This window comes from Papio anubis, chromosome 19 (assembly GCF_008728515.1).
Source record: "Papio anubis isolate 15944 chromosome 19, Panubis1.0, whole genome shotgun sequence".
NCBI classification, from domain to species: Eukaryota; Metazoa; Chordata; class Mammalia; order Primates; family Cercopithecidae; genus Papio; species Papio anubis.
The window spans coordinates 69,192,844-69,213,704 of NC_044994.1; the positions used below are offsets into that span (position 1 = coordinate 69,192,844).

The following is a 20,861-nucleotide window of genomic DNA, read 5'->3' on the forward strand; positions in this document are numbered from 1 at the left end:
GGCATCGGGTGTGGGTGGGGAGGGGTGGAGAAGGTGGCAGCAGGGCGGGGAGGAGGTGGTCCTGAGCAGCCGGGTCTGGGCAGTGGGGCGGCTCCGCAGAGGCTGTGTGTGGGATGGACGGGCAGCCCCCGCTGCAGCTGCCCTCCCTGCTGACAGATCAGTAACCAGCACCTGAAACTGACAGAAGCTTCCCTTGACTCTCTCCTGAGGGGGAAAATGACTCCCAGAATCACAGACAGAAATCCACAGAGTGGTAGACACGGCTGGAGCTCACGTCACGTTTTCTTTTGTGGTTCAAGTTTAAACGCTCTACTAAGCTATGCAGCATCACAGGGCATGTTCTTGGAAGGGCATGAAATACTTCCCATCAAGTTTAAAGAAAAAAAAAAAAAGCTCTTCTTAAAACCACCTACAGGAATCAGAGTTTTAAATTTTCCAAGTTTTGAGGTTTTTAAATGATCAGAACTTTAAACATGTGATTTCAGAAAACAAAAGCCTAAGTATGGGCTTTGCTATGGCTCAACAATCTTACTCTGATAGCATTAAACAAATTAAAAACATATGTGGGTGTTTTACAGTGTCAAACAACAGGAAAGAAACTGTACACCACAGAGAGGTTTTTTGAAACTGGAGTTGCGAATCAGTCATTCTAAGACTTAAAATACCACTAGTGTTAACAGCCTAGAGATCTCTGAGCAGAGCTGTTTTTTCCACTTTCACTTTTAGCTGAAACTTAATCCTCCTGGTGCAGATACTGTATCCAAGCCATGTTCTTAATAAATTAGTAACTTAATACATTTATGGTCGTTACTGCTAATTATAACACTGACATTATCTGTGATATAGTTTAAGTACAGGCTGACTAACATAATGAGTCAACTCCCCCATTCGACATTGACTAGAACTATTTACATATTTACAAAGTCAGTCTTTCTAAATCCTTAGGTAAGAAACTAAATACTGTTTATCACTTTAATTAAGATAAAATATACACAGGAACAGTATATAGTCACCTATTCACCTTCCATGGATGATTTGAAAGCAAATCATGGAAAATTACTCATGTGGCTGACACAGAAATTAAGTTAAAGTACAAATCAGAAAAGGCCCCATTTTTTCCAAGTTTATTATTACTATTAAATAAAAATGCACTACAGACCACATTGAAGAGGTCTGGAGACTGAAATTCAATTCCGTTCAATTCTGCAGACATTTCTAAAGCATTCCGGGTGTAAGTCGGGGATTCCCCTGACCCTAACCCTAACCCATCTTCCCCTGACCCTAACCTGAGCCCATCTTCAGCAGCTGGACATTCCAGTGCACCACATCTGCCGCAAGTTGGAGCACACATAATTTTATGTTGAATTAAAGTACCAATGAAATGGAATAATTTCCCTTGAGGGAAAATATGTATGTTTAAAAAATAAAACATGTTGAAAAATTAAAAGTACTTTTGCATCAGAGCAAAGGACTTTTATAATCTCTTCCCTCTCCGAGAACCTGCTGATACTTCTGGGACCGATCACACAGTGTGGACCAAGAGCAAGGGCCGCCCCATACAAATTAGGGTGGGTCCACAGTTCTGTGCACACTGGCAGGCTTACTCCTCACAATCTGAAATGATTCTCCAGTGCAGAGAGAGGAGTAGGCCGAGACACAGGCAGCTAGGACCCCTGGGCATTTGTGGTCCTTGTCAACATCACTGGATCATCTGTCCTGAGCGTCTCAGTGGGAAAAGGGTCCAGAACCCTGATTCAGGGCACCACAGGGGACCCAAAGGCAACGTAGAGAATCCGAATCGGACAGAGGAAGCCGATGCCTTCAAATAAGGCGGACAGTGGCCGAATGCCGCACTAGAAATACAAAGAAGATGAATTCTTACTAGCCAGAAGGATTCCAGTGATATTTAATTTGCAGTTTCCTGTTTGTTTAACTGTATTTTCCAAATGTTCCCTGATAAGGGTGAGGAAAGGGCTGTAGAGGAGCCGCCACTGGAAAGGCCAGTGACAGTGAGATTGAAGAAGGGCCGGAGCCAGAGGCTGAGGACCTTGGACTTTAGTCTGTGCTAAGGGCTTCCTGAAAGTTCGAGAGGCAGGAGGGTGAATATGCAATCAAGAGAGGAAAATCCTGGCAGCCAAAGTACAAGACACATGGGAGCAGGAGGAACCTGGAACCTTGGCTCTGGAGCCTGCAGAACTTTGAAAAATGCCCACGGCTGCATTGGGATCTGAGGAGGGCAGAGACCCTGGCAGGTCTGAAAAGTCTCTGGGAGATTCCAATACGCATTCAGGCCAGAGCATGACCCCAAAGCAAGGACAACTGGTGAGGAGCCAAGTAGCCACATGCAGGAGAAAGGAGGGTATCGATTTAGGAGAGGTCCAAAGAAACAGCTCAAGTATTTCCTGTCCTTTCGCCAGACCTCTGGGATTCAGTGTGAATTCTTCCAGAACCAGACCAGAGTGAAAAGTCAGAGGCAAACTCCATGGTGGGTGAGAAGAAAGGAGTGGGACCTTAGTAGATGGAATTAGGTTTTTGAACTAAAAGAAAATCTGATGTGTTTCACCGTTCATGAATTGGTGTAAATTGTCATGCTCTTTCAAGCCAGCAGCTAATTAGAGAGAATGCAGTTTGGAAATACCTTTATCTAAAAAATAAAAATGTTAAAAAAAAATCAAAAGTATTTTTGCATGAGAGCAAAGGAATTTACAATCGCTTTCCTCTCTGAGAGCCTCTTGATACTTCAAGGACCAATCACAGAACGTGGACCAAGAGGAAGGGCTGCTTCGTCTTCCTCTCCTCCTCATTTCCCTCTTTCTCTTTCTCTTTCTCTGTGTCTCTTTTTTCCTCCCTTTCTTTCTTCTTCCTAACTCCTTCCCTTCCTTCATTCCTTTATTTCTTCGCAAGGTCAGGACCTACCTATTGCCATGCAATCTTCCTGAATAAATTAATAATAATTAATCGTAGTAACAAGGGCCAGGCTTCCACCCAGCTGTCAGGGAAGAGTGTAGCAGCAAGAGCCCAAGCCCGTAGCCTCTGACACACCAAGGGGATTTATGTTTAATAAGAAAACGACATGCGCATTTGTAGGTTCAGCTCCTATCTTACCGTACTGGCCTTCTCGGTGTTTAATTCTCGTTTGCCTGCGTGGTTTCCCATCCTGAATGGATCGGCTCTTCAGAGGCTTCAGAGGCTAAAAGAGAAAGGGAAAGAAAGTGTTAGCCTTAAGTCTAGCGCTCTTAGAGTTTTCGATGTTGTTTTTCCATCAGAAAGACACTCCTGTGAGAGAGAGATATATATATAATGCCCATTTTTGAGAAGAGGAAACCAAGGCCCTGAAAACAGACGAGACACGTCCAAGTCATCTTATTAACAAATGCTATCTTTCGATCCCATGCAAAGAGCTAGAAAACAGAACCGCACCAACATCCAAATTCTGTTCAGTAACACACTTCAACCCGTCTCAAGAAATCCTGCAGATCTGTGTATACGTACAGAAGTTTCTGTCTATTCATCCATCATCCATCTGTCCATCCATACATATGTACACACACAGAGAATTACATCCCACACTCAGGTGTATTGTAATGAGATGAGCTGAGATGTCAGAAAGGTGCTGACATTCTTCTAAAATGAAAAGGTAGTAAGAAGCTATTCATGCTCACTGCTTTAAAGAAACCATGTGAGCACAGAAAGAGCCAACATCAGACCAAGGACAGCTTAACCGACAAGTGTCCGAAGAATCTGCAGAATTTGTAGGGAGGGAAGATAAAGTTGGATTTAAAAAGCATGTTACTCCTCATTTTTATTTTCTAACCCAAACCTTAGCAGCACATTTATGATTTTTCCCCAAGCTATGCAAAGAATGGAAGAATCGAGCCACACCCATTCCAAGCAAATTGTTCCTTCCAGCCTTCCTGCGGGACGTAGCCTGGCCTTGGGGTCCCCCAGCTGAGGGCCACTGGAACCATCAGGCCAGACCTGGCAGCAGGTGACCATGACATGTTTTCCATGATGGATGTATTCTTTTGCAAAAAGGTGTGAGTACCCATTCTCCTGTAGAAACCAGGAACAGCTTTCCTTGAGAGGGAATAAGATGAACCGTCTTCTGAACGTGGGGCGAGGGGACTCTCCAAAATAGTAGAGACGCCCGAACACAATGCAAATTGTGTTCCTCAAAAGTCTCTCTTTAGAAAAGAGAATTGCCCGACAGCCAAGCTTTTCCATCTCCCACGTTCCCGGGTCCCTTTCCGGTGGCTCAGGAGGACTGGTTGAGGACACTTTTCCGCAGGCAGGCAACCCCATCACCCCACAGCCACTGGAAGGATTGCAGAGAAGAGAAGCAAACGCCTACAGCACAGTCGCCATCCCGGAGTCCGCCTCCCTCACTGTGTGGGAGACGACTAGCAGCCGACCGCAGAGGGAAAACCCCACCCACCTTCATGATGTGTGATGGAAACTGGGGCCCGCCATAAGACTTCCAGTGAGGCACTCGCGCAGGGAGATTTAAAACGTGTGCTTGAAGCAACTTAGGTCAAAGTGCCCACAGATGATGCTCGGGGAAATCAAAGATGCAGTTCTAGTGATGATATGAACACAATCCACCTGCAAGAATCAGGTGCATTCCCCATGCTTCGTGGCATGAGAGTGAAAAAAATAATAGTTTGATACGTATGATTTTAAAAACGCAAGGCTACCTTTGCGGAGGATTTCGGTGTCCAGTGCGATTCTGCCTTCCCAATTTATTTCAATTGGACAACCAAAAAAACCTTGAGGGGCAATCTTCTCATTGGGAAATGAGGGCTTGTTGCAGGTGTGGTGCCTTACTGGATAAGAGTGGGTTAACCAAGGGAAAGGCCAAATTCACCCTGTTCTTTTTTTAAGAAAGAATGGGTGTGTTCCTCGTGAGATGTTGCTTTGATCCCTGGGTACACAGGGGCCGTCATTCCCGTTCTAATTCTGGCTCTCTAATTCCATGTGGTGTGGTTTTAACTAAATATTAAGAGCTTGCAGAATGGACACACGTTATAGAATAAAAACACGTCAAATATCTCTCAATCAATCTTCCTGTTTAAGAAATGAGAAGTGGTCTGGCCAGGCGCGGTGGCTCAAGCCTGTAATCCCAGCACTTTGGGAGGCCAAGACAGGCGGATCACGAGGTCAGGAGATCGAGACCATCCTGGCTAACACGGTGAAACCCCGTCTCTACTTAAACAAAAAAAAAATACAAAAAAATTAGCCGGGTGAGGTGGCAGGCGCCTGTAGTCCCAGCCACTCGAGAGACTGAGGCAGGAGAATGGCGTAAACCCGGGAGGCGGAGCTTGCAGTGAGCTGAGATCCGGCCACTGCACTCCAGCCTGGGCGACAGAGCGAGACTCCGCCCCCCCCCCCCAAAAAAAAAAAAAGAAAGAAATGAGAAGTGGTCTATTCAAAGCGAAACACAGGCAAAAATAGGTAACTGCCCTTAGTTAAGGCTGACAACTTGGACCTTGGGGAGCATTTTGCCTGTCCAGACATAAAGAGCCTCCTATCACCGGCTGTGTTCTCCAAGTGCCTGTTCCTGGCCCAGGCATCATCTCACCTCTGCCTCCTCGGAGCCCTCGCCTGCCCAGTCCCCTTCCTGTTCCCTGGCTCCATCCACCTGTCACCCTCCTCCTCCCATCTCCTCACGCTGGGACTAGGCAAACCCACAGGCAACACTCACTCCTTCCAGAAAACAGAGCTCCAAGGACTTGTCCCAAATCAGAATCACGTGCGACAGGCAAATCTTTTGGGACTTGCTGGTAGACAAAGAGAGCTATTTTGGGGCCAAGGGCTCTTGAACGCAGCTGAAATCTGCTCACAAGGTGCTGAACCGCTCCTCGGGGAGGGGCCGTGTTTCTTCCCAGTCAGTTTGTTCTGATCGATTGTTATCGTGCTTCACAGCACAACTCCAGGTTACGCTTGGCATGACTGATCTTAATCACGATTTAGAAAACTCAAGAATACTGGACACAGAATCAGTGAAAATAACTCAAGTCCAGATCAGACTTCTGAATATACCTCGTTGGATTTGACTACACAAGTCTACTTACTTGCATTTGACTGGCCTCTCAGATGAATATAAAGAATGTTTATATGGATCACTGAGGGTTGGTTAATTCTAGCCTTCAATGCAAAATTTACAGGCTAGCGGGAAAAGAAAGACAAGAGGAACAAAACGACAACTTGATGTGTGGGAGCCCCCATCATAGCCCTTAATGGAAATGGCCCCTGAGCACCGGTAAGTGAGATGTGTCTCACGGCACTACGGTGGGAACGACAGAGCATCTGGCTGATAATCATGAGTGACTGGCAGTCTGCCTTATTAGCTTCTGACCCTGCCCCAGTCTGCCTTTTAGAGAAGAGCTCAAGAAGGATGAAGCTCTCCCTATCACGGGGCTAAGAGCTCAACCCGGCAGCTGGTTTCTGTAATGTGCTGAAAAGATCCATCTGCACACAAAAGCAGCTGCATGCTTGCAGGAGCTCTTTTTTATTTCGTTTTTTGCAATTAATCAAATTGAGAGAGCCAGAGAAAAATTGGGTAAACATGTGAAAGGCTGCAAGGAAAGCCAGCTGACTCTGAAGCATCTCTGGGGTAATTAAAGCAGCCTTTGTAAACTAACAGGAAAGGAACGAGAGAAAGAACTGAGCGAGAGCTGTGGGAGGGACAGACTTTCAGATTCCATCAGGACTGCTGAGACTTCTGGACTGGTATTCAGTTCTAGATCCGATTTCCAGCCCCTGGGATTACTGGACATTTTGATAATGTCTGTGTGATTATCAACACTTCGTGTTCCCTTGAGGGTTAACATTGGGCATAGGCAAAGTTAGTCATCCAGATTTACTAGGAAGCAGTCCACAGTTGTTAACTGTTAGGTTCTCATTTTTAATAATGTACATCTAAAGCAGCTTAGGCTACATGTCACCTTGGTGGAGCCATAGGATAATTCAGCATAGATAAAACTCATTAGCCTATCTGTGCAGGGAAATAGCTCCCAGCTGGGGAGCAAACACCGTGTTCCTAGGTATTTTACTGATTTCATTCTCTAGGTAGTTCTGACTTTCTACAGTGAAAATCAGGCAGGTGAGACCGAGGTCTGAATCGAGGTTCCATCTGGGTGACCCTGAACAAGACTCCACTTTTCTGAGTCTAGGAGCAGGTGGGTGGTCATGAACCCTGACCCTGCAGGTCGAGAAACGCTTCCCAGGATAATATGTGGTGGATCACGTCCACCTAAAAGGTATGTCCAAGTCCTGACTCCAGGACCTGTGAAGGTGGCCTGGTTTGGAAGGAAGGTTTTGTAGATGTCCTCAAGTTACGATGAGGTCATCCTGGATTACAGTGAGCTCTAAATGCAATGACCGATGTTCTCACAAGAGAAAGGTGAGGGATCTTTTCTTTCTTTCTTTTCTTTTTTTTCTTGAGATGGAGTCTCGCTCTTGTTGCCCAGGCTGGAGTGCAATGGCGTGACCTCGGCTCACTGCCACCTCCACCTCCACCTCCACCTCCACCTCCCGGGTTCAAGCAATTCTCCTGCCTCAGCCTCCAGAATAGCTGGGATTACAGGTGCCCACAACCACACCGGGCTAATTTTTTTTGTATTTTTAGCAGAGATGGGGTTTCACCATGTTGGCCAGGCTGGTCTCGAACTCCTGACCTCAGGTAATCCACCCACCTCAGCCTCCCAAAGTGCTGCAATTAGAGGCATGAAGCACTGTGCCTGACCAAGGAGAGGGAATTTTGGACATAGATACACGGGATTTCACACAAGACGAGACACCACGCACGATGGAGGCAGAGATTTGGAATGACATGGCTACAAGGCCAGGGACACCAGGGATTGCCGCAGCCACCGGAAGCTGGAGGAGGTGAAGACAGAGCCTCCCGCAGAGCTCCCACTCTGCCAACGCCTTGACTTTGCACTTCTGGCCTCCAGGACGGTGGGGGTCTGCTTCTGCTGTTTCAGGATGCCTGCCTGTGGTGCCGCCTCGCAGCAGCCCTAGAGGGTAATATGCAGGGAAGTGGGAAGTAAGTGGAGACTTGCAGGATGCAGAAGGTGCAGGTGAAAGTGCTGAGGAGGGAAACAGTGTTCCGGGCAGAGGGCACGGCTGTGCAAAGTCCCTGTTGCCCAGACGCCGTGAGTGGAGTTTGAGTGTGGCATGAAGTGACCCAATAGAACAGAATCTGCCAATGCACGGGGTGCACTCATGGGGAGGCGGGGGACTGACTTACACCACAGGACACAGACACTGCTCTTCACCCATGTTGAACAGTGAGTCGATTCTGCCGATGAGCAAGTGTTCCAGAGGGTTGGGGCCCTAGAGGAACAACAACCCGCAAGCCTGGACTTCTCTGCAAAGGACACTGTCAAAACTCATCTGAGGCATCCATGTCTGTCCCAGAGCAAGCTTCCCTGAGACACTGGGGGGACCTAGGCTCCTGGCAGTTTTCAGGAGGCAGCCCTGGGCTAGGGGCTCCACAGGACTTGCAAGCAAAACAAATTCCAAAAACCCAATCTGCATTCCCCCATGTGAGAAGTGCCTGATGAGAAAGTAGCTTCTCTATTTCCTGGGATGGGGATTTTTGCTCTGGGGTATCCGATAATATTATTTGTAAACTAGTCATCACCATCCTTCCTTTTCTTCTGGCTTAGCAGATTCAAGGAGATTTATGGCACTGACTATCACTGCCTTAAAGTTATCAAAAATCATTTTAAAAGAAAACGATGGAGTTACAGAAAAGTGGAGTTTATGGGAAAGCTGATTGTGGTCCCTTGAAGTGACTGCTTACAGGATCAGCTGACTTTGGAGAGAAGAGAAAGCCATTATCAGAAGCAAGCAGCAAATTACTGGCTCTGGAGTTCCCAGCTTGCTACCATATCACCTGTCTAAACCAAAGCAAAGCATTTTGTTCAAGGAGGGGCGGGAAGAAAAGGCAGATCAAAGAGTCGCTCATCCACGTGTCAGTCAGATGAGCATCTGAAATTTCCTGTGAATGCACCCACACGTTTATGACAGGCATGGTGTCCAGCTTTAGCAGCACTATGGAGAGTTACGAAATTCTCTGTGTAAAAATAGCGAGGTCATGAGGAAACCGCTCCTCCTGTGTAAGTTCTGACAAGCCACGCCAACACCGTCACGCTGGGACTGGCCTTTGGATGGCACGGGGAGGGCAGAGTCACGCAGGCACATGTGACACGCCCTTGCTCTATGGCCGGTGGGATCCCTGGTAGCTTCGCAGTCATGTGGGGCTTAGTCATAGGAACACAGGTCAGGTCCTGCTGAGCCCCCTTTCCCAGTGTGCGGTGCGCAAGCCGCCCAACCCAGGGGCCGGCAGCTGGGACGGGGCGAGCCCTGGGCCGCAGGGAGGAAGTGGGGAAGGCCTGGGGGCAGACGTGCCTGGGCGAGGGCCTTCCTAGTCCTGCTCTCCCTGCCTGCTCTGAGGATGTGGGCCCTGTCCTCCTTATCTGTAAAGCCCTGATGGTGGATGTGGCTTCCTGGAGCTGCTGTGGAAACCACTGGTTAATATTTTACAGGTTGCTGGGTTACAAACTGTCAAGTCAGAGGAACACTACACGCCTGTACCAGCTGATCCTCCGTAGCCACCTGTATGTCCCTCCTGAGCCATGGCAGGGAGTGACGCCTTTGCCGATACCACCATCTGCAGGGTCAACATGACCCCGGGCCCTGGTCTTGGTAACTGGAGGAACCACACCGACTTCAGGCATTGCTCACAGCCAGAGCTGGTGTTAACAGAACGGGACAATGTTTGAATTCACCTGCAGAGGAACTCACACATTCCTTGCCACCAGGCACAATGGCTCTTGATAGTCTGTGTGTAGGGAACAAATGTGGTGGTCCCATGCTCAGGCCATGCGTACACATAAGAGCTGTCCTTTGGGTCTTGGCTAAAATAAACCGAATCTTCCTGAAAACACAGATTCCCATCACGGAGTCCATGATAGGAAAGACGTTCAGCTCTGCTGCTATCATGGGGAAGTAGAGTGGTTGATCTGAAATCTCCAGATTCTAATCAAGGAGAAGAATGCTATGCTGTGGCCACAGACCCCACCACAGTCTCACAGAAAACCTGGCTCAGAGCCCATCTTCTGATCAGTGCCACACCTTCACATGGGTGTGCAGCATTTTACTGGGCGACTGCCTTTCAGAACCTTCTGGAATTTTCCAGAGCCTCCAGATTCTAATAAAGAAAAAGAATGCAATGTGTGGTCATTAATCTCACCATGGTCCCGCAAAAGAACTGGCTCTGAGCTGATCTCCTAAGGGGCCCTACACCTTCACATAGGTGTGTGGTTATTTTACTGGGCAACTGCCTTTCAGAACCTTCTGGAATTTTCCAGAGCCCTCCAGGTTCTAATCAAGGAAAAGAATGCAATATGTGGTCATTAACCTCACCATGGTCTCACAACAGACCTGGCTGTAAGCTGATCTCCTAAGGGGCCCCATGTCTTCACATGGGCGTGCAGCATTTTACCGGGTGAGTCCTTAACTTTGCAAGACACATGAGAAAGACAAAGGATGATAGCAAGTGACAATTATATTTAAAGAAAAGGAGGGCGGGAGACACAGCATGAGACAGAATGATACATTGAACAGAACTAGATTTGGGCTCAGGAAAGCTTGGGTAGCAGCCCAGCATCGATGGGGTGCTTACTATGGGCTAGGTTCTCATGGAACAGGTCAGAAGTACAGTATCTTAGTCCTGTCTACTGTACGAGGAGGCAAGTGCTATTATTATGCTCCCCACTTTACGGATGTTGAAACTCATGAGGTTTAGAAAGATGGAGTAATGCGTGACCAGCCTGGCCAACATGGCAAAACCCCGTCTCTACTAAAAATACAAAACTTATCCAGGTGCAGTGGTGCATGCCTGTAATCCCAGCTACTCAGGAGGCTGAAGCAGGAAAATCTCTTGAACACAGGAGGCAGAGGTTGCAGTGAGTTGAGATCGTGGCACTGTACTCCAGCCTGGAAGACAGAGCAAGACTGTGTCTCAAAAAAAAAATAAAAAAGGAAACCCAAGTAACACACAAGTCCACACAGCAGGGCCTGGCACCAGCATCAACAGGTCGGAGCTGTGCTGTGCTCCTGGCTGCTACGTGGTTTGTGACTTCACCAACCTGACGACCTGGTCTTTGGTTTCTTGATGCTTGAAGTCCTGGATTTCTTATGAAAAAGACCTCCATCAACAGGCTAGAGGGTACTTTCTCCTTCATATCACATGTATGCTCTGAAGACTCAAAATATATTAACAACTCCATAACTCATTTCCTTCTACATGAAAACTATCACAGAGCAACAATAAATTGTGAAGCACTATAGGAATGTGTCATTAAGTATCTTTTAAAGCTCTGTTATTAAAAATGGCATTTAAATGAATGATTCAATAATAAACACCTAGCATGCACGGTGTATGTTACGAACATAAGACTGCCACTGAGCCTGCATTTTGAACTTGAACTTTTCGAGTGTTTTCTGCATGACATTAAATTTCTACGTGATATTTTTGGGCCTAAAAAGACCAGTATCCTTTCAAAAGGCGATGATTTATTATTCCTAGGTAGAGGCCTTTTAATTTACGCCTACCTCAAAATCAAGATTATCCAGGAAGGCTTTTCACAAGAGGTAAAGAACAGGGTTTGAAAGATGCAAACACATTGGCAGAACATAGTCACGGTTTCGTGGCTTGCCTGATAGATTGTGACGGTCCTGAAATTATAATAAAGTGTCTGAACTATTGATACTTCTCCAGAATTCCAGTATCTATGGATGCGTAATTTCCTAGTTGGCCCTGATCTCAGATTTTGAATGAGGTAGGTAACATCCTGAGACTGCACAGAACCTCTGAGCAGCGGGTTGGGGTGGGATGGGGGAGAGTGGGCTGGGGTGGGATGGGGGAGAGTGGGTTTAGGAGCTAGATGCCTGTGTCCCACCCTGTCCCTCCCTTAGGGTGGACTGGCCTCAGCCAGACTGCTTGGTCTCTCTGAGCTCCACCCACCACCCTTAAAACATGGGCTGGATTCTAGGGGCTTTGCACCTGGCAGGTGGCACAGGACAGGTCTGTTCAGGTTTTAGCACAGTCGGCCACGATCTGTGAGCTGCTGGCCTGGATTCTTCCCGCTGGAGGCCAAGTCCAAGACGAGATGCAGGAAATCTCCTGTGTGAGTGTTGGCCCTGTGCGTGGCACCAGGAATAGACCAGTTCGGGATCGACATGGTCACCACACTCCACGCCACATCCTGGTTACTCCTGGAATATCCTGGACCTCACCTGCGGCCTCTGCCTGCCCATCCTGGATGCTCGCGCATCCTGGGATCGATCACTTACCGCCTGCCACGCCCACCACCGCTATCGTTCCTGCCGCATCCTGATGTCCTGCCTGCATCCTGGACATAAACTTACTTGCTTTATCCACGCGCCATGCCACGTCCATAGCGGTACCTTATCCGGTTCCTGCCACGTCCTGCGTCGAGCCGCTGTCTGCCGCCTCACTTTGCGCTGGACCTCACACACCCTCCACAGACACCACACGCACACACCTCCAGATGCCACACACACACACCACACACACCTCCACACCCCCACACACACTATATGCACACCACACACACCACACAGACACAGTCACACACGCCACACACCCATGTACACACACTACCACATGTGGTGCTCCTTCCTGCTGTCCCAGGGCACTGCAAGGACACACTCCCACCGCCCTTGGCTGTGGTAGCCGGACGCTGCCCGGCAGACACACTTTCCCTTGCACCCTCCGCGAGGGCGGCTGACGGGGGAAAGTGAAGGCCACAGTTGGTCCCACAGGTCCCCGAGCTGGAGCTGGGGCAGCCATGGCTTGGAGCCGGGTGGTGGAGGTGTCACTTGCCCCAACCCAGAACAGGCAGGGGCTCGGGGACCTGGAAGCCTCAGGAGAGGGCCTGAAGTGTCCTGGAAGCCACCAGGACCCTGTGAGGTGCTGAGAAGAGCCACTGTGTCACTGCCCAAGCGTTCTGCTTCCCCGTCCCCACGTGTACTGCATCACCACCCTCGCCACAGGACAGCAAGCCCACCCGGGTCTCTGTCTTATCACCATGGTGTCCCCAGGACCTGGTGTAGTCCACAGCACATGGCAGGCACATGGTACATGGCAGGTGCATGGCACACAGTAGGCACACAACACCCAGCAGGCACACAGCACACAGTAGGCAAGCACACAGGCACACAGCACACAGTAGCACACAGCAAGTGCTTGACAAATGCCTGTCAAGTGGATGAGAGAACAGCAAGGGAAGTGCTGGCTCTTCCCTCTTACCCCAAGCCGCGCCCACGCAGCTCAGCACCCTCCATGTGCATCTGGAGAAGAGACCACCTGGTGAGCCCCAGGGAGCTGAGCGTAGGAGCCAGGACTGAAGGCTCCTCCCAGAAAACCGAAGCCTTGATTCTGGAGGAATAAGGGACACCCCAAGGGAAGTGTGGGTGAGCCACCGGAGGAAATGGGGCTTGACACCAAAGTTGGGGTGCTGGGGACGAAGGGACGCAGAGAAAGTCACAGTGGTCATGGCTGTGGACCCAGCTGCCTTCCCTCAGCTGGAGGCTGAAGCTTCAGATGCGAAGCCCCCAGGAGACAGAGGGCCCTGGGGTGGGCACGGGAGAGGCCTGGGTGCAGTGGGAGCAGCTGCAGTGGCCCAGGCCACCCCAGGTGACCCTCCTCCAGGGCAGACCCCCAGTGTCTCCAGAGACAGAGCAGGACCTGCAATCCAGGAAGAGCATAGTTGTGCTCAGCCCATGAAGCACCAATCCCACCTTGTCTCGGGTGAGGTATGCTAAAGGGTTCGCTCTTGCTTGGTGCGAGCATTCTTCTGTGAATCCATTACGGGTCTCAAAGTCCTCATGCAGGGAACACACACTCCTGTAGGCTTCCTCCCAACGCTGGTAAAATAGAAACCTCTAAAATCAGGTCAGCCCCCGCAGCATCAGGTGCAGCTGTGACCGTCACGGCCAGGTGACCTCAGACATGCTGCACACACCTGGGAGGCCGCGGAGGGGCAGCTGTGAAGTGGGGCTGTGACGCCCAGAGGCACTCAGGCGTTCAGACCTGCACTGACCCAGGACAAGGACCTCAGCGTGGGGTGTTTTTCTTCCTTTCAGGAAGCCCCCCAGGCACTGATTTGGGCCCGAGCTAGGCCTGCTTGAAGGAATGAATGAATGATGAATGAATGAATGCCCTCTGCCTGGCTTCTCCCTGCCAGTTTTTATATCTGGCTTTCTCTGGGCCTCCAGACTGTTTTACAAAATACATTGTTAGTCACAAGGTCTATCACACCAACAGCAGAAAATTCCAGAGAGAGTGGCGAGAAAAGTTCACCCAAGAAAAGGATGGGGAAATATTGGGATTTGGAAAACCACGTTACTGACCTTCAGAGCTGTCCTCTGAGCACAGGTGTCATAGTAATTAAGTGTCACTCCATCGAAAGAGGTCAGGAATAAACCTCTGTGGGTGGAATCAGGGTAAATTTTTCAAATTCCTCTTCTACACATGTTGTAAAAACAAACGAAGTTGAATCTACAAGATTTAGGACTCCGTGAGGATCAAGTCATACAAAAATACCGCTGGGACCTTTTCTCTCTTCTTGAGCAAATCTAGTTGTTTTGCTTGTTTTTGAAATCATGTGAAACGTAACGCATGTTTTAATGTACCTCCCATTAAAATTGAAGGTTGGGCACAGTGGCTCACGCCTGTAATCGCAGCACTTTGGGAGACCAAGTGGGAATAACCCAGGTGTTCGAGACAAGCTGGGGCAACATGGAGAGACCTTGTCTCCACAAAAAATAAAAATAAAAAAATTAGCCTGGTGTGGCAGTGTGTGCCTGTCTGTGGTCCCAGCTACTTGGGGAGATTGAGGTGGGAGGTCGTTTGAGCCCCAGAGATTGAGGGGTCAGCGAGCCATGATCACACCACTGCACTCCAGACTGGGTAACAGAGGGAGACTCTGTCTCAAAAAAAAAAAAAAAGACTTTTACTTTAAGTTCCTATAGTACGGTTTATTTTGGTGTTGCTTATCTAGCTCTCTTAGTATTAGGACTCTTTCCTATGAGGCTTTAACCCTGACATTTCACATACATTTAAACATGCATGTTTAGGAAGGCTGTTGCCAGGCCTCAGCCCTTCTGAGTCCTCCCACCCTGCATACACCAATTTTCAATCACTAGTCTGAAAGGAATAAGGTGAGCTTTTAATATCTTGCTTAAATCCTCCTCTCTTCAAATATGTCTTGACATATGAAAATAATGACAGAATAAAAGAATCATCATCTCCCTTGTAAAATCACAACACCTTTCACACGGCAATCTAAAATGATATATTGAGGCCGTCCACAGACGCGCTATGCCTGTTTCTGAAATACAACTGATCCTCTTTGTGTTTCTAGAAAGACAACTATAGCTGGTGTTCGCACTTCATCCATCTCGCTCTCAAGTTATCCCAAGGTTGTTACATTTTCAGATAGTCGAAAGAACCAGAATAAAAACAAACAGACCACACTGCCTGCCACAAACCCACGTAAGTAAGAGAAACCTAGCTCCTCAAATATGTGAGAGTCCTTTTTTTTTTTTTTTTTTTTTTTTTTCAAATTACTGAGTTAATTTATCTGGTAATTTCAGGCAACAATTTAAGCTGAATAAATCATGCCAGGTCTTTAGCTTCTGATTGGTGGAGAACAGATTTAGACACATGACTTCTGGAAAATAATAGGCTTTTGCTATGGATCAGTTGGATGATGATTAGTGGAACTGGCAGAATCCGCCTCTCAGTTTATGCAACAAGTATCAGGGACTGTGCACTATGGTAGACATCAGTGGGGGCTAACACATATTTTAACAGTTTTCTAGAACAGAAGTTTGCAATGTAGCATTTAAGACCCTTATAAACAAAACACTACCAAAACTGGAGAAGACACAGCCATGTTTTTGGAAGCTGTGCAAGGAAGGAGACAGCTGAGAAACAAGGGCAAGGAGGTGACTCCAGAAAGGAGTGGTCTATGCCAATGATGAGCTGGGAATCCCAGCTCGAGTCTCAGCTAGAGTCCCGAGAAGTCTCCCAGACGGGCAAGCTGGGAGAAGCTCAGGCAGCTCCCGGGACAGTGGAGGCCAAGTGGGAAGTGAACTGCGGCACCGAAGACACCAAAACGTTACAGTAGATTTTCTTTCTTTTGTTTTTTGTTTTTGTTTTTTTTTTTTAATGAGACGGAATCTTGCTCTGTCACCCAGGCTGGAGTGCAGTGGCGCAATCTAGGCTCACTGCAACCTCCACCTCCCAGGTTCAAGCAGTTTTCCTGCCTCAGCTTCCCAAGTAGCTGGGATTATAGCTGCCCACCACCACGCCTGGCTAATTTTTGTATTTTTAGTAGAGACGGGGTTTCACCATGTTGGTCAGGCTGGTGTCGAACTCCTGACCTCAGGCGATTCACCCGCCTTGGCCTCCCAAAATGCTGGGATTACAGGTGTGAGCCACCACGCTCTGCTAGTATATTTTCCATTCAGTATAATTCTGCCAGTTCTAGTCATCATCATCCAGCCTACTCCTCTACTGGGCGCAACCCCCTTCTTTAGAAACTCCGCGGCATTTTGTATACATGGCAGGGTATTGGGCAATTATTTTACCTTGGGAAATTACTTGGGAACTTCTAAGTTTCCTAACAAAACTATAAGCACTTGGAGGGCGAGAACGACATCTACTTTCTCTTAATGTACCTGAAATGGACAGTATGGTATTTTTGTACAGAGTAGACACCAAGGAATTTTTAAAAAGTCACGGTACATTTGCTGTATGTGAGGAGCCTGCAACATAGTTCTATAATTTTTTGCTTTGACAGCAAGTTTAGCAAACATGTTAGCTTTCAACTATTCAAGAAAGATGAAGAAAATGAGTATCCATAAACATTCCACATCAGATGAAGACTCATGCAGGATATAAAATGTTACTCTCTATATATGGAGAATGCCTCAAAAATACATGATGCAAATAAACTGTCAACAAAAAGCTTTAGTATCAATTAGTTATTCTTTCTAATGCAAATTCAATGTATCAGTGAGACATGAAGGACTTCCTGATCACATGAAAGTAAGCATTTGAGAGCTTGTGTGTGTCTATTCAGATGAGCTGTGTCGACCTGAGGCACTGTCTGTTTCCTTCCTTCACTTATAGCAGTGATCCTGAGTTGATAGGGAGCTCATTAAAATAAGTATTCCTGGGCCCGTCCCCAAGACGGTGGGGTGGTATGCCAGGGCGGGCCTAGGACTCTGCATTTAATTTGAATTCTCAGTGTAACGTATGCAGGTGGGTGAAGACCACATGAGCCAGCTTGTCCCCTCCCCTGGTGAGCAGGTCAGGGGGCCACAGCAGATGCTTGGCTTGGGAGTTGGGCGTCCAGCCACCAAGCCAATTCCATGCCTGCTAGGACTCTAAACTGATCGAGGTAGCTTCGTTTTGTTTTCAGCATGTGTTGACCTCTGGAGCTTTACGTTTCTTAATCAGGCTCCAGGTGAAAAGCAGATCTGAGTGGAGCCTTTCTCTGTCTCTCCGGGTTGGTGGTCGGCCAGGAAGCAGCCTAGGGCACCTACACGGAGTCTGCGGGTGGAGCTGCCCTGAGCTCCATCCCTTCCCAGCACGGGGCATTGTGCTCTCACCTGCAGGGCAGCTCGGTATACCTTCCTACCTGGAAGGAGCAGGGCTCTCTGGGAACATCCCATGTCACCAGATGCCCCCAAAGGTGGGGCCGCAACACCAGCAGTTCCCTGAGCCCCTGAGAAACCTCCCTTTCTCCAGCCTCCTGCCTCCCCCTCATCTCTGCCTCCGGGTCCTTCCTTTCCATGTTCTATCTCCTCTTTATTAATTGCCTTTTTATATATTTTATATGTGGTCGCTAATGCAAAATTAAACAGGTAAATTGGCTAATCACTTACTATGAATAAAACTTCATTTTCTTTCTTGACCTTTGGAAAATGGGTAAGCTGAATGTTAATCCCCTGACTCTTAAAGAAAGTGAATGGATGTAAACATAAATCGCTAGAATAACTCTTCCGGCCACCATGCCCCCCCCACCCCCGCCCCCGCACTGGACTCCTTTCTTGGGGCTCAGTAGCTGCTGTGGTCGCTGCCTGCACCACCTTCCCCAGCTGCACCCCTGGAAACGGGGGTTGGACACCAGGCAGCTGGGGCCACACTGGCCTGGGTGCCTTCTCAGATGAAATTGGAGGCGACAGGAGAGGAAAGGAGCAGAGGCTCCCTCGGGGCCAATGGGGGAGAGCCCACCCACCGGAGATAGGAGATAGGGCTTTGGGGACTTCCTGAGGCTGTTGAGTGGGCAGCCACGCTGCACCTGCAGAGTTTCTAAGCCAGGTCGCCTGCAGAGTGACAGGAAGTGGGGCCCCGGCGTGCTGGCCTCTGTCTGAATCATACTAGACTTCTCTTAGAGGCCCCGCTCATTATAAATCCTGACAGGCAAGAAGGAAAAAGGGCTGGATGCCCATAAAAATTTTGTTCCTTAAATCTTTTCAGATTTAGCTAGATTCTCATGGTTCTTCTTCAAGTCATTGGCTCAGGAGTGAGGTTGCAAACACCCTGTTAATCCCCAGGCTTGTGCTAAATCCAGCCGACTCCTCTGAGGTCCTGGCTCCTGCCCATTTCTGCATGCTTCTCTTTTCAGATCAATCTCTTCATCCTCCCTTTCTGCACGTATACTGCTTGAACAAATGACGAGGAGGAGGAGAGACTGTCTCGCCTGCCCTTTCTTCTTCCTCTCCTTCGCCTTCCTTGTCACTGTCGTGCTCTTACCAAATTTCAGTAATTTCACCTCCACACCTACTTTCAGATTCCTTTGTGAGGCCTTCTAATCTTCTCTAATGCTTCATTATCACTGGTGTCATTTTCCCCCAAACTTTACATCAGTTTATTTATTGCTAATATAAATTACTAATTAGTTCAAACATATTAAAAAGCACAGATAATAATCTACAAGACAACTGGTTTATCCTTTTCATCAAAAAACATAATACATTCTGTTATTTGTATAAAACCTCAAAATATTTTTAAGAAATAAAACCATACAGAGACAGCCAATCCTCTCCCCTCCCCGAGGTTAGAAGATAACATTACTTGGCATGGCTCCTATATATCATATAATCCCATGTAATCATGACCACATGTAGTGTTCTTTTGCATATCTGAAAATTTTAAATCAATAGAATAATACTATATGTATTCATTTGCAGTTTGTTGGTTTCCATTCAACACTGTTATTTAGAATTTTGTCCATGTTGATACACAAAGTCTGGGTAGTTTATTTTAACTGTCATAAGTAGATCATAGTATAAATCTATAGCCTTACTCATGGGGAATTAATGTGTTTCCCTCCTTTTCTTTGTATCAAAATATTTACTCGACAAAATATGTACACCTAGTTCAGAAGTGCTGAGAGGGAATTCATAGCCTGAAATACTTATATTAGAAAACAGGAAAAGTCTCAAATCGATAATCTTAAGATCTAATTCAAGAAACTAAAAAAAGCTAAATATACACAAAGAAATATATACAAAGAAAGTAGAAGGAAGGAAATACCCAAGAAAGAAATCCCCAGGCCCACACATGGTTTCACTGGAAATTTCTACTAAAACAGTTAAGGAGAAATTTATGGCAATTTTATATAACCTCTTCCAAAAGTTAGAACAAGTGGAAACACTTTCTAACTCATTTGATGAGGCCAGTTATCCTGATACTGAAACTAGCAAAGACTATACGAAAAATGAGAACTACATTTTTCTCACAAACACTTATAGGCAAAAGTCTTCAACAAAATATTAGTAAAGTGAATCTAGCAACATATAAAAAATTATATACATGGCCACGTGGAATATATACCAGACACTCAAGGGTGGGTCAGCATTACAGAGTCAGTCAATCAATACTATCCATCATACCATGAAGTCAAAGAAGAAAAATCTCATGAACATATAAATGGTCCCAGAAAAGACATTTGACAAAATACAACACACACTCATGAAGAGACATGGACTATCGACTTGATAAAGAACATCCATAAAAATCCCATAGCTACATCATAATTAGTGGTAAAAATGCAGTGCTTTACCCTTTAGATCAGAATAAGGCAAGTTCTTGCAACTCTTATTGAATATAGCACTGGACATTCTAACCAGTACAATAAGAAAAAGAAATAAAAAGGCTATAAATTGGAAAGAAGAAATAAAACTATCCGATTTGCAGATAACATGATGGTCTACATAGACAATCCCAAGAAATCTACCAAAAAAATCCTCCTAGATCTAATAAGGCAGCTCAGTAGGTGGCAGAATACAGATTGACACATAAAAATTACTCACAGTTCTACATACTCCACAATACACGTGGAAACTGAAGTTAAAACACAATGTCATTTAGAAATGCCCCAAAGAAAATAAAACACTTATGTACACTGTAAAAAAACTTCAGATTCAGAATGTGTGCACTGAAAATTATAAAACATTTGATGAAAGAAGTTAAAGAAGACCTAATTACCCATAGAGAGAAAAGCTGTGATCATGGATTAGAAAACTCAACACAGTAAAACTGTTCATTCTCCCTAAACTCATCTATACGTTTGGAGAAATTCCTATCAAAATTCCAGCAAGGTTTTTGTATCCATAAACGAGCTATTCTAAAATTCATATGGCAAGGCCCAGAACCTACAATAGCTAACGTAATTTTTATAAAGAAGGATAAAGTGGGAGGAAGTCACTCCACCTGATTAAAGTTGACTATGCAATGACAATAATCG

The 20,861-nt window shown here is 46.9% G+C and overlaps 1 protein-coding gene across 7 annotated transcripts in view; it reads right to left on the reverse strand.

The window, feature by feature from the left end:
* The window catches only part of MBP (myelin basic protein), a 149,987-nt gene that overhangs the window by 123,594 nt on the left and 5,532 nt on the right, over positions 1–20,861 (reverse strand). For all 7 annotated transcript variants that reach the window (XR_002518582.2, XR_002518581.2, XM_009192935.4 and 4 more), the window contains exon 2: positions 3,106–3,190. Coding sequence is in view for 5 of the 7 variants with exons in the window: in XM_009192935.4 (XP_009191199.1) it covers positions 3,106–3,156 (51 nt within the window). In the remaining 2 variants the exon portion in view is untranslated. The remainder of the gene's footprint in view (positions 1–3,105; positions 3,191–20,861) is intronic.